We start from the raw sequence: 16,887 nt of genomic DNA on the forward strand, positions 1-16,887 counted from the left end.
ATTCCCAGTAATTCTGATCCTTTTTGTTTGTTTTGGAGAGTTTCCACAGATAAAGCTAAGCTGTACAGTTCTGGAAAAAAAATTACACTCCTTAAGTTTTAAAGGAAGGGAATAAACAAAAGGCAAGAGGTAGCTGTTGTAATATACCCTGAGGTGAAGTGCTCTTGCATGAGTTTACCCCATATTAGGCTTTGGATTCCACTTTGAACACCCTGCCATGGGAGCCATTTTATTTTGACCTCTAATCTTATATGAAACTAGAAAATTTAACTCGTAGGAAAAAGCAATAGGAAGCCAGGCCGTTCTTGTTCTGTTTTTCAGTTATGTTCCTCCCCTCTCTCTGGCAAGGACTACTAAGAGGCTAACAGTATTTTCAAAATAACACTTGAGAAATATTCAAAAGAAGGAAGAGTTAGAACATATTTAGCATCTACACTTAGCTGTGTAGTAGAAGACGGAACTATTAGAGTTGCTCTCCTCATTCAACCCTGAGACTTTCAATTGAGTTAACATAGCTTTAAAATTTGAAAATTTCTCAGTCACACTATGAGCAGTTTGAGGCAAGTGAAAATGTCTCCATTTGGTCAATTTTCTAGAACATGTAACATTGGCCACAGTTTAAGCCAAAATATCAAACCTGTTCTTTCATTGTCACATGTAAATGAAACACATTCTCACACAGAATTCACATCTGTATATTAGCAAGGAGAGCAACAAAAATTAAATCCTGACATCACAGTGATCTACTTTGAGGTCAAAACAACTGATTGTTTATCAATGTAACACTTCCACAAATACTATCACTTCAGCATTTTATTGGCATTCATAACTGGCTATTTACAAAAAGGTATCACAGACATCAGTAAGCAGAATGAAAATAACTGCACTTGACTAGAAAATTGGCTATTAGTTACACTTCTGATCACAAGATTTGCCAGGGGCTTTATTTAACCAGAATTCAGGCCAGTCAACATTCCACATACTTCTGAAGCTTTCAAACATGTTTGTTTATACAGATTATGATACCAGTGGTAACTACGATGAGTCACCTTGTTTTCAATAAAGCAGAACTAGCTGTTATAATCACTTAAATATAGAATTGGACAACGTAAGTGCCCTTTTTTTATTGTTGGGGATTCTGGTTATATTAGATTTTTTTTGACCCACAAAACCATCATATTTCATTCCACAGTAACCTCAGACTTTGGGGTCTTAAGTTATTTATTCCATCTCATCATGCCAATTTGCTACTTTGCAATTCATTAGGGTAGATAATTTGGAATATGTAAAAAGCCACAGTCTTGACACCTGTACTGTAGTTAGCAGGGATGCAGTTTTAAAGGGAGACCTACTTTTTAAAGAAGTAGGTCTTTTCACTGTCTCAAATAGAATTTTCTTCTTTAAAAAGCATAGTCATCTGAGGAATAACCTACTTCCTTGAGCTCCAACACCAGTACTCATCAACTTATTTAAAGGGAAGAAAGAAGAGTTTTACTTAATTGGAGAACTTATGAATAAAAAAAAAGTTACAGTAGGATGGAGGCATGAGTATTTATGAAGATGATGGTAAATAGCATATTACTAGTTTTCTTATTTTTCCTCTTATTTCTAAAAAAACTTCAAAATTGTTTCTTATGTTTCTGATTACAGGGTATCTTCTCAAAAAAGCAAGAGTAGGAAAAAGGTGACATCATATAAATGGGAGTACAGCAGAATAGAAAAATATTTTCTACATGGCTTTTAAATTTGAAAATATACTAAGAATTATAAAGTTGGTACTTCCATTAAAAACAAGAAAGCGTACATATTCAAATTATCATAAGCTAGACCTATTTTTCAGAAGAGCTTCTAGTTAGATATGAGTTCCTCAAGTCATGGCGAGTTATAACTCAGTGAAAGCTGCGAGTCTCGTCAGAAACACACGGTTGACTTGTATTAGCATTTTAGTTTGGTTCAGGAGATAAGTTTTGAGCCAAGTTTCCTGGTTGTGCCCAGTCAACCAGCTTTGATTTCTATACTTCGATTTTTCTGCTGAAGCTGTCATCTCAAAGTTTGCTAACTGAATTCCTTTTTTAGAATCTAAGAACACCTATAATGCTTTCAGCCCAAACTAGAATCAACCTGAAGTCAAACCCCTGAAGATGAGCATGAATGTCATGTCCCCTAATCCACCCTGTTTACTCTAGAACTATACCTCATGTTTCACACCATTAGATAGTGCTGACATTTTTTCAGTCCTTTGTGGTTAATGTTGGGGCAGTGCTATTTCTTCACTAGTATTGCCACTGCAATGCAGGAGTTTTTTATGCAAAACATAAAGGCTTTAAATAATTTGTGTTTGTGCTTAAATTAACACTTCATGTGATTACTATGTGCAATTAAAAACAACTCCAAGCAAAAAAAAAAGTTCACATAAGTACTTCCTTTGAGTAGATGACAGAGTGGTACACTTGGTTAGTGGACTGACCTTTTTGTTTTGGAAAAAAGAGATGTACTAAACAATTAAACAAGCCCCAAAATTAAGGCCATATGACAAACATACCCTGAACAATTTTGATTATGGTCAATAGTTCTTAAATATGCCATAATTTACTAATACTAATAATAGCTGATATTCTAAATTTACAAAAAGCAAATACAAGGTGCTGCAGAGCAAGAAGGTAGACAGCAAACCAGCAGAGAATCAGTTATAGGTCCCCTATACCAATGTGAACTGCACTGTGAGTTTGTATAGACCCTGTATTTTATATGCTGACTAGGAAAGAGGGAAGAAAGGGAACAGTAAGAAAAGAAGCATGTAGCAAGCATAACAGTTTATGACTACTGCTCTCTATCCACATTTTTAGAAAAATTATTAAAGTCATGTAAAAGATGTTTTCTACTTTCAACTAAAGAAAAAGAAGAGGTTCAGAGTTTAAGCACTGCTACAACACAGTACGAAATATACCTTTTCTTTCTGCAAGAGGCCTAATTAAGGTTGCATGTCTTTACAGGATTGTAGGAGGTGAATCAAGCATTCACATTGTTACTGCACTGGTAATGGAAAAAAAGTTACCACTAAAATTAAATCTGTAACTTCATTTTAACAAAATTTTTGTGATTGAAATTATTCTCCATAAGCAGAAAGACAAACCAGTCATTCCTTCTCCCTAATACTTACACCTTTAGATTTATTTATATGCATTTTTAAAAGATACTTACTGGTCTAAGAGTTGGTCATATTTTCTTAAAGCATCCTTTTCAGCAATAACTGCTCTTTCTTTTTCAGCAACAGCATTATCTCTTGCTTCTCTCAAATTTCTGAAGGAAACAGAAGTATTCTGTCAATATTCTGTTAGGAAAAAGACTTTTGTTTCATGGATTACTACTGACTGATCTCAACTCTAATACTACCTACTTCAAAATTCTGATAGAGCAATAGAGGGCTGTCTGTCTACATGCCTATCCATTACACTTCACATTACATTCATACATAGCAACAAAAATAAAAATTTCCAGTTTTGAAATTCTAAAAACAATGATCAAACAACCTAGTTATACATAGAAATCCATAAACAATTTGGAATACGAGAACTATAAATTTCTTTTTTTTTTTTTTGGTAGGAATTCAATACATTCCAATAATTTTACTGGGTACTTCACTAAAAACTAGGGGAATGGTGTCTTTCTAGCTGAGGTAACTTACAATTTTTATGATAAAGAACGAAAAGATTAGCCAGGCACAGAAATCCTACTTCCACATGCAACTAATTGCATAGTTAGTCATGTAGGTTTTGCATATTGTTGGTGTTTCCTTCTGGTTTCTATCACACTTTTATTGGATCCCACCCCACCCCTTATTTTAGCTTCTTTGACTGACTCATCCAAGGGTAAAACAACCATCAATAAATTCAAGGAAAACATCAGTCTCGTCAGACTTCTCAAAGTGAGAAGGAAAAGAGTTAAATATTAGATTAGCTTAGTTTTAATACCTTTCTGTGCTTTGAGCTTTAAGATAAAACCATCATCTTAGTTTTATTTTCAGTCACAGTCAATCAGCATCTTATCACATCACATTACTTCACTTCAAACTGTTTTGCTCCTAATTTGGGCTTCCACACTGAGGGGAAAGCACCATCTTTTGGTGAAATTTTTTTTAAAGATTATTTTATAAAAAGAGCATGCACTAGAAATCCTTTTCCTTGTAAAATATGAAGTCAAATATAAGCGATTTACACTTCAAAAGTAATTATTTCAAAGTGAGGAAAAAAGTTGCGTAGATTGGTTCCAGACGCAAACAAGATTTCCTTCAATGTTTTTTTTTTTTCCACTGATACACAGACCAATGTCAAAGCTCAACCGACAGTCTAATAATTCTTTGCAACTCAATACAGATTTGAATAGAGGAAGTGGTGTGTATGTATGTGCGCGTATATATACACATTTTACTCATGCTTGCAAAACTACAGAGTGATGCAATATATTTAATTAGAAACTTTCAGTTGCCTGGAAGACAGGCAGCAGGAGTCATGTTCTTTTTTCACTCTTCAGAGCAATAACAAAGCTACCTATTAGAAGAACAGATACTAATGCCACAAATATCTTTTTATTATAGTTATTTTCTTGTCCACACAAGACACAATGAGTTTATAGTGAATTGTTAAGTGTTCCTCCTGTTTTAAAGGGTACAAGTGGCGAAAAAACAGGCTCAAAAATAAATATAGCACCAGAAGTCCAAGACCCTAAAGGGATCCCTAAAGACTTACATATATGTCTAACACCACACATAATTCCATGGAATTTAACAAGACAACACAAAATACAGAATTCAGTCCACAGGTCTTTGCAGGACTAGTATCTCCTTCAAAAGAGGATTTTATAATTTACAAGAAATGAATGCTTTTGTGAATGATAATGCTCTAAGTCTCAAACAGATTGATTTTAGAAGTGTATCAAAGTCTTACTGGTTTCTCTCATTTTTTTTTCTGCTTTGCTTTCTGCATCAGTACCTTCCTTTCTAGTTTCCTGGCAGTTTCAAGACTGTCCATACAGCATGACAGGTAAATCAACACATTTTGTATGAATTAACTAACTCTGTACATCTGAAGAAACTTCAAACCACTAATGTTTATCTACCAGATGAGTTTTAATATTTCTTTTCATTAACATTGTTAATGTCACTCATTTCATAATAAATTTAACATGGTTATCTCTACTGAACAAAATTGTTTCTTGTTAGCTTTTATAAGATTTTCATTAATTTTACAATTGAACTTAATTTCTCTCATTTTGTTCATCTCTCATAAAGCCAGTCAACTAATATTGTACCTCAACACAAAATAGTACTTGCAAGTTTCTGTTTTAATTAGCTTATTGCCACATCTTATCTACCTGTTTTCACGTTCATACATCTCTTTTGAAGTGCTTCGAAGTTGTTCTATTTCTTGATTTGTTTTCAGTCTTAATTGTTCCAACTCCTCATGAAGTCTCTTTTCATATTCTGTTTTATAGTGGTCCCTATAAATAAACACACAAATGACACAGGAATTTAAAATGAATTGCATGGCCAAAATATCAAAGCTTCAGGTGCAGCAGTACAAGTACATTTTACAGTTTATTTCGATTCTTACTCATTTTCCTGCCACTTAGGCTAGCATGTCTTCTAAGCAATGTTGCTTTGCAAATTTACTGAAAATTTTACCAGGAACAAGAGCTTTCTACAAACTTTAAAATATATAAAGTTTGATGCATTTGGCATTGATTCATCATGTTTAACATTCATGCAGAAATCCTGTGTCACCCTCTACATGAGTGTTTATATTAATTAACCACTTAAAAGGATTTTTAGTTACTTACTTCCCAACATTTTATAGCTTCTTCATACGGGTAAGGGTCAGTAAACTTAATAACTACAATACTGCCATACTGCAAGATTTTGTTGTGTGCTATTTACAACTCATCCTGGGGGTAAAACATTGTAAGAAACACTGAAGATTACATGCTGTTGAAATTTGTGAAATGAAAAGATTTACTTATTTATCCTGTCAATGTTACAAATAAATTAACTAAAATAAATATATATATTTTTAAGTAGCAGGTATCAGAAGATTCCAGGATAAATCATCTCATTTCAGAGTAATACTGACACTTAGCTACTGTTCAAGAATAATCAATCCACAACAAAGCCACTGGTGGCCATTACAGGTCTGGAAATAAAAGCACATATATGAAGAAATATGCATTTACTGCCATAAAAGGTTTTAGATCCTTTGGATTTCCAGTTGTGGAATAGCTTGTACGTTTTAGAAGTCAGTACCTGAACTGGCCAAAAACTTCCTCTGATTTAAACAAAAGCATTACGTTATTTACATATTACAGAATGTATGCTGTTCAGGTTTTCATGCTTGTTTTTTTATTAAGACACTGAATTTGAGGTGGCTCTTCAAAGTAAATATTTCTCCCTTCCTTACTCAAGTGCACCACTCTATAGCAAGGTATTTTGTGAAGATCTTTGATACAATACAGAAGTTAATGACCCCAAAAGCACACTGTACAGTACATTAGAATTTTTTTTCCCTGTTCTGTACGTGTTACATTGTTACATAGCTCAATACATAGAAAGGAAACAAATGCTGAAGATCAGGACACAATTCTTACACAATCAACTAGCATTATCATTTTCTTTGTACTCAGATGGCAACAATTTGCTATTATCATTCCTACTTGCTATTACCATAACTACTTATCATTTCTACAGTTGCAGAAATTATACTTCCTCTCCAGTAGCAAGACTGTTAAAAGTCAGGAAGGTTCACTGAAAATTTTAGAAGAATCTGGAAGAGCCCTGAACACCCCCAGTGATGTCACCAGAAGACAGTTAAAAGTGACACTTATTTTTATGCTAACTAAAATAAACAAGTGATACCACTTGTTTAAAGGAAATAGTCTAAGTAAATAGCTTGACAGATTTGCCAAGCACCTTTTAATGAACACTGAGTTGCTGCTGAAGCAACTGTAGCGAAAGAAGTAATACTTAATATTAGACAGACTTCTGATAAGCAATACGGACTGGAACCCCATAGCTGGTAATTTCAGTAGAGTGCTCTTATATTTCCATTTAGATAACAATTTGTCTTTTAGTTGTATTATGGGAGAGTCATATTTAGGACACTTCATCTTAGTTATGAAAGGACACAAGATTTATAGATGCTGCTTGCATCTTGCTGATTCAAATAAAAGGAAGGAAAACTGAATTGGCTTCGTACTCGAAGCTCAAGAGGAGATTCATCCAACCCACAGCTGTTTTGCTAAGGACCCTGCTAACCAAAAAAAAGCTGTATGTTCATTAATGAATTACATATAGGCAAATACATGATATCATTTTGGGGTAAATTTTAAAATAGTATTTTTGTCATCTAGATGTAGGGAAATGTAGATGATCCATGAACTGGATAACCTTGAAATTTGAATAAGAAAAATCTAAATGTGGTCTGAAGTTTTATAGTATAGTACTATATATGTAGCAAGACATACTGGTAAATAATGTACTATTTCCTATTTGACATCCTGTACATATGCCAATATCAATACAAATAGCATAAAAATTTGACACTATTTACCACATTGACTAGCATACAATGGTCAATTTGTTCCTCAAGGCTAATGTTAGAATATCTGTATTCAGACCTGAGATATGAAAGACTGAGAGCTGATATGAAACGAACTATGTCCTATTTTAAACATTTGTGAAAATTAAATATATTTTATTCTATAAAAATGGTTTAGATTATCTTTTCAAACATTCCTGTTTTTAATAAAGGTCATTTGGCAATGAAAGAGGTGAAACACGCACTTAGAATAATTTCTCTTTTTTTGCAATTAATTACACTTACCTTACTAAATCTCTATATACAGAAAAGAGCATTGTTGCCGTAAGCTTTCAATACTGAAACCTTCACTGCTGTAGTCTTATATAAAAGTTTAAAGAAACTTTTCCTCATGTATAAATACACATTAAAAGCACAAGTAGCATTCTATTTCTAGTTACACAAATATAGGCTAGTTTTCTGGAAGCTAAGATTTTTTATTTTTAAACAGGATTTGTGCAAGAAACAAGGTAAAAGTTCAACAATGACTACTTGACAGAAGTGAAGACACACTAACTTACCTGGATGCAACATATTTTTCATACATTTCTTCTCTAGCTTTTTTGGCATCCTCTAACTGAACCTGAAGTCTTTCAAGACGATCTTCTTCATGTGCACAGCGAACACTAAGCTCCATGTTCTGGCGATTAAGATAATCTTTATCTTTTTGCAACAGGTTCAGGGATTGTTGTATGGTTGTCAGCTATAAAAGGCATTAAAAAGAACACTAACGTGAACTTCTAGATAAATATTTAACCAACATACACATACGGATTTTTTCCTTTTGACTCTATTCTATGAAACACTCAAACTGAAAAAAAAAATATAGTCATGTTTAAGTTGGTGAAGCTCTACACTCAAAAAAGACTTTAATAAAATTTCAATTTTATTAATTTTTCATTATTTATTTTTGGTAGTTGGCACCTGAAAAGGTGTAAAGTGCCCCTTAATATTCCTGTGTATCTATATAACAGTTAGCTATTGAATAGTAATTGCACTGAATAATACTGATAGCACTAAATCAGAAATAATACATACTAAATATGATTGTTGGTACAAACCCATCATCATGCTGGCTACAATACTCTAAGACATAGAAGTGAAGGGTTTAAAGGCAACAGAGTGATTACTGCTCAATAAAGAAAAGGCGAAACTGATAGTTCTGGGGCTGAACTATGATTGTCACAGACAAAGTAACGTTCCAGGCCAGGACCAAGAGCAAGGAAGACTATGCATCCTTTTTTTTCACATTTGTTTAGAACAGCATTGCTACAGATAGCTGTAACTGGTCCCCACATCTATTTGATATTAATGTCAGAGAACAACCACAGAGCATAATGTCACTGGTGCTGAGTGGTCCAATTCCATATACAGTAGCAAAAGGCACTCTTATCAACTTCAATAATTTTGCAGTTTAAGCTCCCAAGGATGTCACATGCCAAGTTAAAAGAATAAGAAATTAGTAACTTATGAGAAACGTGTCCCCAAAGACATAAAAACATCCTGTACACATTTTAAACAGAATTCATGCCTCCTGAGTCATAAAAGCACAAAAAGGTTACTTAAGGGAGATATTTGGGTCACCCACAGGAAGCAAGTAGTTTAGCAGCTGAAAACTCGTAGGGAAAAAGGCTCTTCGGGCACAGTTCCCTCTATTTGACCACTTGCTGAACATGAACACCATTGAGGATAAGGTGTAAATGCCTGTCCTATACTTTGTTTTAAGGGGAAAAAAACCACAAAACTATCCTCTCTCTCAAAGTAACAGGTTATATGTACCATCTACAGTGATGACAGACTTTATATTACTACTTTAAGAAAAATCTAGAAGTTCCTACCCCTCCAACTCCTCCCTCCCCTGGAATATATACTGTGTAAACACACCTGAAGTGGTATTTTATTCTAAAGTGATACTATTTTTATTCCTTTTAAGATTTACTTAGTATAAAATTAATGAAAAAACACTATTGCTGCTACACTTCAGCCCTTGATGCCTTCATACATCTCCATGTACATGACAATACTTTCTTGGCCATTGTTGCATGATGAGAACAAACCTGCATTTTGATATCCCCTTACAATGGTAAAACATTGATGAAGGAACAGCTTAACAAAACCTTCAGATTGCTATAAAAGAGAAAATAAAAGAATTTCTAACAAAACATCAATTTGTTCCTCGTTTTTTTCAGAAGATCTCTATGGCTACCTGCAAAATTAGGCAGAAGAGAGAAGGCACTCTCTTAAGTGGTAGGTATAGTCACCATTTAATCTGTAACACTGTTCAGAGACTCTTAGGAACACAACCTCCCTTGAATTCTCTAGGAAGTAATTGGTCTCACTAGGCTGCTACTGTCAGTCAGCAGACAGAGATCCTCCACTTGATTCTTGCCCAGACAAGTACAGAACTCAAGAGTAACCTTCTCATGCAGTATCTCTTACATATCACATTAAAAGAAATTAATAAAATTCACAAAATTTATTCAGAACAGCTAATCAATTGTTTCCCTCTTCCTTTTGGTGTTTCCTGGTAAGATTTCTATACATAAACCCAGCTTAAAAAGTAGCCTTAGTTGTGCACTGAAGTTGCATTGAGCTACAAATCACCTGAAAATTAGACAATGGTAATAGAAACTGATGAAGTTTCTTTCTTGAGATTCAGTAAAGCAAAAACAAAAACACCACCTTTTTCCCTCCTGAAAAGCTGTTGCAAAGTTACACCTACCTCAGATGAAGAGAAAAACCCTCTAGTGATTTTTAAAGTACTGGATGATTCACTCCTAACTAGCTAACTTATTGTGAAAAACTAATCCTGGAGGTTCAGCGAACAAATCCTCCCTATAAACAATCTAGATGCAGAAATAGTGATAATGGATACTAAACAATGAAAGCTTGTACTGGTATAAGCAACCAAATCCTATAAACCAGTGGATTTGGAAACACCCTCCATATGTGTTTCTGAGTTCCTTGACCCAAAAGTTATCATACGTGCTCAATAGGGTGCCATCACTGAACAACTGTGACTCTTGGATGAATAAATTAATGAACTGAGAAGCAACAAAGAAATGTTTCTCTTGACCTAGCAGGCCTCTGGCTCTTGGAAGGTCTTCAGAGCAGAATTTCCTTGTGAAATACTAGTGCTACCAGATGGCAGTGTTTGAGACCTGCATGAAGTGACTGACCTGACTGAAGTGACTGAATCAGAACTCACTAGAACCCTAAGAAAGCTGAGAATCCCTCTGTATCTGAGAAGGCATTTATACATCTTCCCAACAGAAACACTTTCAAAGACTAACGGAGACAATTCAAAAAAAAGAAGTCTACCAGCCTAGTAGACAGTCCTGCCCAAAAGGCAAGCAGCACTGGAATTCTTCTCATCAGTAGAAAGTATCATAGAAAGAGGAGGTCCAGAACACCCGTGTTTTTATTTCTGACACAGTCCTAACTTCTGCAAAGTGAAGGAAAAGTCAGTAATGCTTCAGTTACCTAAGAGTCACAAAGAAGAGAAAACTATGTATTCCACATACACGACAGAACAAGCCATACGGTAGCTCTGCCCTATCGTCACTACTGGTCAGAAAGATTTAAAGTAAATTATAACTGGTTCTGCACCTGTTGATAGAGAAGGCATACTCACAGCATTCAGCCTTTGGAAGACTGAAACAAAGGAAGACTGACCTAGAGAGCTAGGAACGTGGCATGTACACACACCTAGGGAAGAACGCAAAGTGTATGAGCAATGTTGAAGGAGCTGGCCAATATCACTAGTGAGGGTGCTCTCCTGCTTGGAAGACCATAGCACATAAAAAAGCCTTCTGACAACTGGAATACATCTTCAAGATAAGGACCGAGGGGTTGGACTATATAAGGACATGAGGACTATAAGTTGGTCAAGTCTGATCTCAGTCTCTTCAAAGATTACAAAGCAAATCATCCTGGAAGCCATGTCCATGAATATGGAAGAACAGGTGACTAGAAACAACTAGCATGGATTTACCAAAGTCAAACTGTGCCTGCGTCTGGCAAACCTGACAAGGCTGGCTCCCTGGATGGGCGAACAGCTATCAATGTCATTTACTTGGACTTTTGCATAGCTTTCAGATGCCTCCCATAATAAACATTTTGCCCCTTTATGGTAAATTCAACAAGATATGGCTTGCATAGGTAAGTAAAAGGTTGAACAAATTGTGCATAAGCCAGAATTGCATCCTGGCAGCAAAGAAAGCCATGTAGCTACTAGGTTTTGTCCCATTTTGGGCTCCCCATAAAGATAGACATTAACATACTGGACCAAGGCCAGAACTCTACCAAGATGGTCATAGGCTACAACACATGAAGGGGCTCAGAGAACAATTTTTTTTCGTTTGTTTTCCCCTTCCTCCTTCCCTAGCTGCCAGAAGACAAATCTAGACAGGGAAAATCTTATTGTTATCTTCACCTATATAATTGGAACACAGAAACGGGGCCAGACTCTCAGAAGTGCATAGTGACAGGACAATAGGCAACAAGCCGCAACACCTCTGACTAGGTTTTACAAAGACTTTTTCATGAAGAGGACAGACAGACAATGGAATGGGTTGTCCTGAAAGGCCACGGAATCCCCACCCTTAGAAACATTAAAAACTTGACAAAGCTGTAAACAACCTGACCTAAAGTGGCTCTACTCTGCATGGAGGGGTTGGACCAGCTGGCGTCCCAACGGCCATCTTAATATAAATTATTCCATGGTCCTACAGGTGCTTACATAACAAAGAATCAAACTCCTGAGTTGAAGAGAATTACTGAAATACGAAATTTAAAGTTTACCTCTTTTGATAAATCATTTCTTTCTTTAGCTTGTGCTTTATGTGACACCTCTAATACTTCATATTTTCTTCTGAGTTCTGACAATTCATGTTCAAATGCATCCCGTTCACTGTTAAAATAAAGTGAAATTATTAGACTTGTAAAATGTAATGAATAAGAGTCCTATGCTTTTGTAATTTCTTAGCCTTCTTTCAGTTCATGACACCGAATTCTACTATCAAGTCACTCACAGAGCAGCTAGTGATAATCTAACCATTTTTAGTTATTAGCACCTGCAACGGAGTCTTATTATAGGAAAGAGTTTTCTTCATTTAAATATTTAAACAATGATTCTAAATTACAGTATACTAATTTTGAATCCCTATCCTAAATTATTTCATCCTCTTCTGATTATTCTTCTTTAGTGTAACTTTGGGCTGTACGTTCCATTGCTAAGAGGAGAAATGTAGGTACCCTCGTCTAGCCTTCTAGTTTTGTCAAGATTTTGATGCTATTTCCCATGACATTCTCCTGAATCTTTTGCAGATATTGAAGTTGGATAAAAAATGACTTCATTCCCATCTTCCTAATCACACAGAAAGCGAAGTACAGTTGTTCTCAATTGCTGCTCTCCCTTGTATACAGTCCCTTGATGCCAGAGGGAGTAATACTACTCTTCTCATGTTTAAAATATACATCACACATCTGCAAAAATTACATTGGTACCCTAAATAACAGTGCTTCCCATATGCACAAAGAAGCAGCTCTATGTCACCACTGTAGCTGACCCTGTCAGAGCAGTGGAATGAATGAGCCAGTATGAGCTTGCAGTTTGGAAAAAAGCTAACCAGTTTTACGTTAAGCATAGCATAGCTTTAGAACTGAGATAACTTGCATTACACCAGAACCAAAAGATTTAACAAAACATTTTTAAAGGCAGAAATGAGCCTGGAAGTGATTAACCCGCAATGCTCCCAAATATCCTGATGCAGGCATGCCAGTAGTGCTCCTTCCCCTCCCCTTCGTCTGTGCCTACCTAGATGAATACGACCTACTCTCTCAAATATAGCTTTGGCACGTTCATTCATGCCTTTTTCAACTCAAGACTATTTTAAATGTACACTGTTAAACACAGGGGCCATTCACAAGAAAGTTATTACAATCCACTTAATAAGATGCAGTTGCACATGGGAAGCAAACCATAGCATCAATCCATCCTATTTGCAACAAGCTCCCAGGTAGATTCCAAGGTTGTTTTAGTATATATGGCTGTGAACAGTTATCCAGAAGACAGACCCTCTTTCAAATGAGTTAGTGGCACAGTCATTTGTGTCAATAACTGTACCTGAGCTTATGCAGTATGAACAACAAGGAACTGACAGGGTGTTTTCTATTCATAAACCTCATTTTTGAATCAATTTCCCAAAAAATCTGCCAAAGGCCTGTTTTCACGTACTCGGAAGCACACTGAAAAAGCTGTTGGGGAGCCAGACTGTGAAGTATGTGTCTGAGCGTATTTATAAAAAATCCATTTTCACTATTTTGCTTATGAGATGGGCACTCAAAGCATAGGCAAGAACTCTAAAATTTGTATTTTAAAAATGGAAAGAGACACTTGAACTTTCTATAGTTCCACAAAGGTTTTCTTACGATTCTCTGACGAAGAGAATCTTCAAATCTCAGTTCTCATAACAGCCCTTTCAGATTTATGGTTGTTAAACATGTTAATGTTTAAATTGTTAAACACTAATTCCCAAGTTCCTACTCTCTTAATTCACTGTGGGGGCACCCCGCAGTAGAGCCCTAGCCATTTTGTTAGATCACAGCTTTTAAACCCTGAAAAAATAGTATTTTTTCCTAAGGTGTTTGACATCGACAGCTCCCATTTCTACAGTTGCAATGCAACAGGTAGGTTCTTCTGAAAACACAGGAAATTGTTGAATAAACTTTTAGGAAGATAATTTGATGCATCAGATTTTAACCTGTTTCTCATTTTATGACTTCAATGTTCTATGCGACATAGCTGAGTTATCAGTGGACAGGTAAGGTAAAATAAGTGGCACACATGAACCAAAAATCATAAAATGAAACTTCAACCTTGATTGAGTAAAATAAAAAGCTTTTAATCTATTCGTATTTGTATATTAGTAGAACATGAAGTTTAGAGATACCTACCATTTTACTTTATCATAATTCTCTTGTCTGTAATCACCTTGTTGAATCATCTGCTTGGTATCAGCCAGTTCCAGAGTTAAACGTTGGCATCTAACCTCAAGTTCTGACCGACTCCTCCTCTCATCTTCATAGCTCTAGAATGCAAGACATTTTAAAGTGACCACAGCTATACTTATATTTACTTAAAACAATCACAGTCCAAGCGTTGTGAAGTCCACTCATATATATTCAAGCGGTAGTATTTGCCAAATACTGAGACAAATGAAATCTCGTACACACCACAAAGTAACCAGCTATATGGATAGTCAAACTTATCTTATTTTAACTGTTGATTAATATACCTATTTTTTTCCTAATGCTCTTGTCCATTAGCCCAACTTCTTAGACCAGTAGCCCTCATATATACACATTTGTAGAACACTGACTGTAACAGGACAAGTCATACCACCTATACAACATTTTCAAAACCAGTCTGCTTATGAAGATACTTGTTGGTCCATTTGGGGAAAAAAAAAAAAAAAAAAGAAAGATAGTTGGTCATTCAGAAACTTTGGGAAGTTCTGTGAAAGTTTCAGCTAGTTATTCCCAAATTTCATCTGGTAGCTTATTCTTGCTGAAACATGTCTTTCAAAGCTTTGGTGAAGGAACAAGCAGGGGAAGAGAAAAAAATAAGGGGAAAAAATGGAACTTACTTACTGATATATCCACATTAATTTCTGTTTTCCTCTTTTTCCTCTCCAGATACCTTAAAAGACTATTATGAACTATTATAAAAGGCTATTGTAACTAGAAAACAGGACCCAAGCAAGACAACACACAGAAAGCACCTGTCTTTTTAAAACACCGGTTATTCCTTATGAAGATAAAGAGAATCCTTAATCATTGTATTATTCCCTTCACCCCCCTACAGGAACGGCAGACTTCTATACCTCAATCCACAATCTTCACTCCATTTCTCAGATTTTTCTACGAAGTAGAATTTAATAGTATTTGTTTTCAGAAAGCTTACTTGTTTGCCCTAAATGCCATACTACCTCATTTCCTCAAAAAAAAAACAAAAAATAACATTATTCCACCTACGGTAGAGAAAAACTGATGGACAACAAGAATTGCTTATTAAAACTTTGATAGTACCCCTCAGGCATGTAAACGTTTTCCCTAGTAACCTAATTCTATCATTCTTCCAAATTGACACCTTCTATTACTGTTTCCTAAGCCAGTTGACAGCATACTGAACACTCTCATATTCTGATACATACACCAGTCGTGTGTTTTGCTGCAGGTATTGTTCACTCTTGCAGTGTGAAAAAATCATGTACATTACTACTAAAATCATTTATGAGAGAAAAAACAGGTAATGGCCTGTCAAGTACTCTTATACTGCTCACAACATGAGACAAGACTAAGTTAAAAGCAAGAGGAATATTATCCCACTATTTGCAAAGTTTAAGAAAATCATGAGTTCTGTTTTAATAATATCCGATTACTACATGAGATTAAACTAAAATGGACTTGCTTTCACGGTAATTGAAGAGTTCTCAACTGCATTTCCATCCTGTGTGGGAAATGCTCTTTTGCAGTGGTAATTCTGCACAGGAACTCCAGTTTTCTTATCTGGGGACAATTTTGTTCTGAATCTCCATTTTCTCCCTGTAAACTCCACTCCGAGCTAACCCATCCCCCATCTGTAATTCATAACTTCTAATACTCAAATCAGCACATTGGTTTTCAAATGCTTTTCTTAGAACATTGCTGAGCTCTGTTTTCTTTTTTTTTTTTTTCAGCATGGTTTATATGTGACGGGCTTGATAATCAATAACAGATGCTTTAGTTATAATATAACTATCTGGTTATATCCAATGGACATCACAGAATTGTTCTCTACAAGGCCAAATGACTGCCTTAAGATGCGACTATAGAATCAATCATTACTCCCCTGTAGATTAATTTTGTAGTCAGTAACTTGAATAAGTGTTTACTTTTGAAAAAGTAAACTACAAGCTATGCTTTAGACAGGCATATAAAAGAACAGTAATTGTCTTTAGCTAGCTTTTAATAGACAAGAAAAGTTCACAACAACAGGATATATAGAGCGGGTGACTCCTTGTATTTGCTCCTCCTAGACTTGCCGAGAGGAGCAAATACAAGGATAATACTACTCGAGGATAGGGATAGAAACGTACAAAGAACGCTCTTTACCAAACTCAGAGGCACCATAAAGAAATCCTAACAGAATGTCTTTTGGAAAAAACACCTAAATGCTTGTTAGACATTACAGAAATGCACAACTGACCTACTAATCTTA

At 35.4% G+C, this 16,887-nt stretch overlaps 1 protein-coding gene across 6 annotated transcripts in view; it reads right to left on the reverse strand.

Moving 5' to 3' along the window:
• The window catches only part of PIBF1 (progesterone immunomodulatory binding factor 1), a 147,165-nt gene that overhangs the window by 92,285 nt on the left and 37,993 nt on the right, over positions 1-16,887 (reverse strand). For all 6 annotated transcript variants that reach the window (XM_080561162.1, XM_080561163.1, XM_080561161.1 and 3 more), the window contains exons 6-10: positions 14,583-14,716; positions 12,429-12,537; positions 8,147-8,328; positions 5,371-5,496; positions 3,202-3,300 (exon numbers count right to left, since the gene is read on the reverse strand). In XM_080561162.1, coding sequence (XP_080417288.1) covers positions 3,202-3,300; positions 5,371-5,496; positions 8,147-8,328; positions 12,429-12,537; positions 14,583-14,716 — 650 coding nt within the window. The remainder of the gene's footprint in view (positions 1-3,201; positions 3,301-5,370; positions 5,497-8,146; positions 8,329-12,428; positions 12,538-14,582; positions 14,717-16,887) is intronic.

This window comes from Anser brachyrhynchus, assembly GCF_964034855.1.
Source record: "Anser brachyrhynchus genome assembly, chromosome: 1".
Taxonomy (NCBI): Eukaryota; Metazoa; Chordata; class Aves; order Anseriformes; family Anatidae; genus Anser; species Anser brachyrhynchus.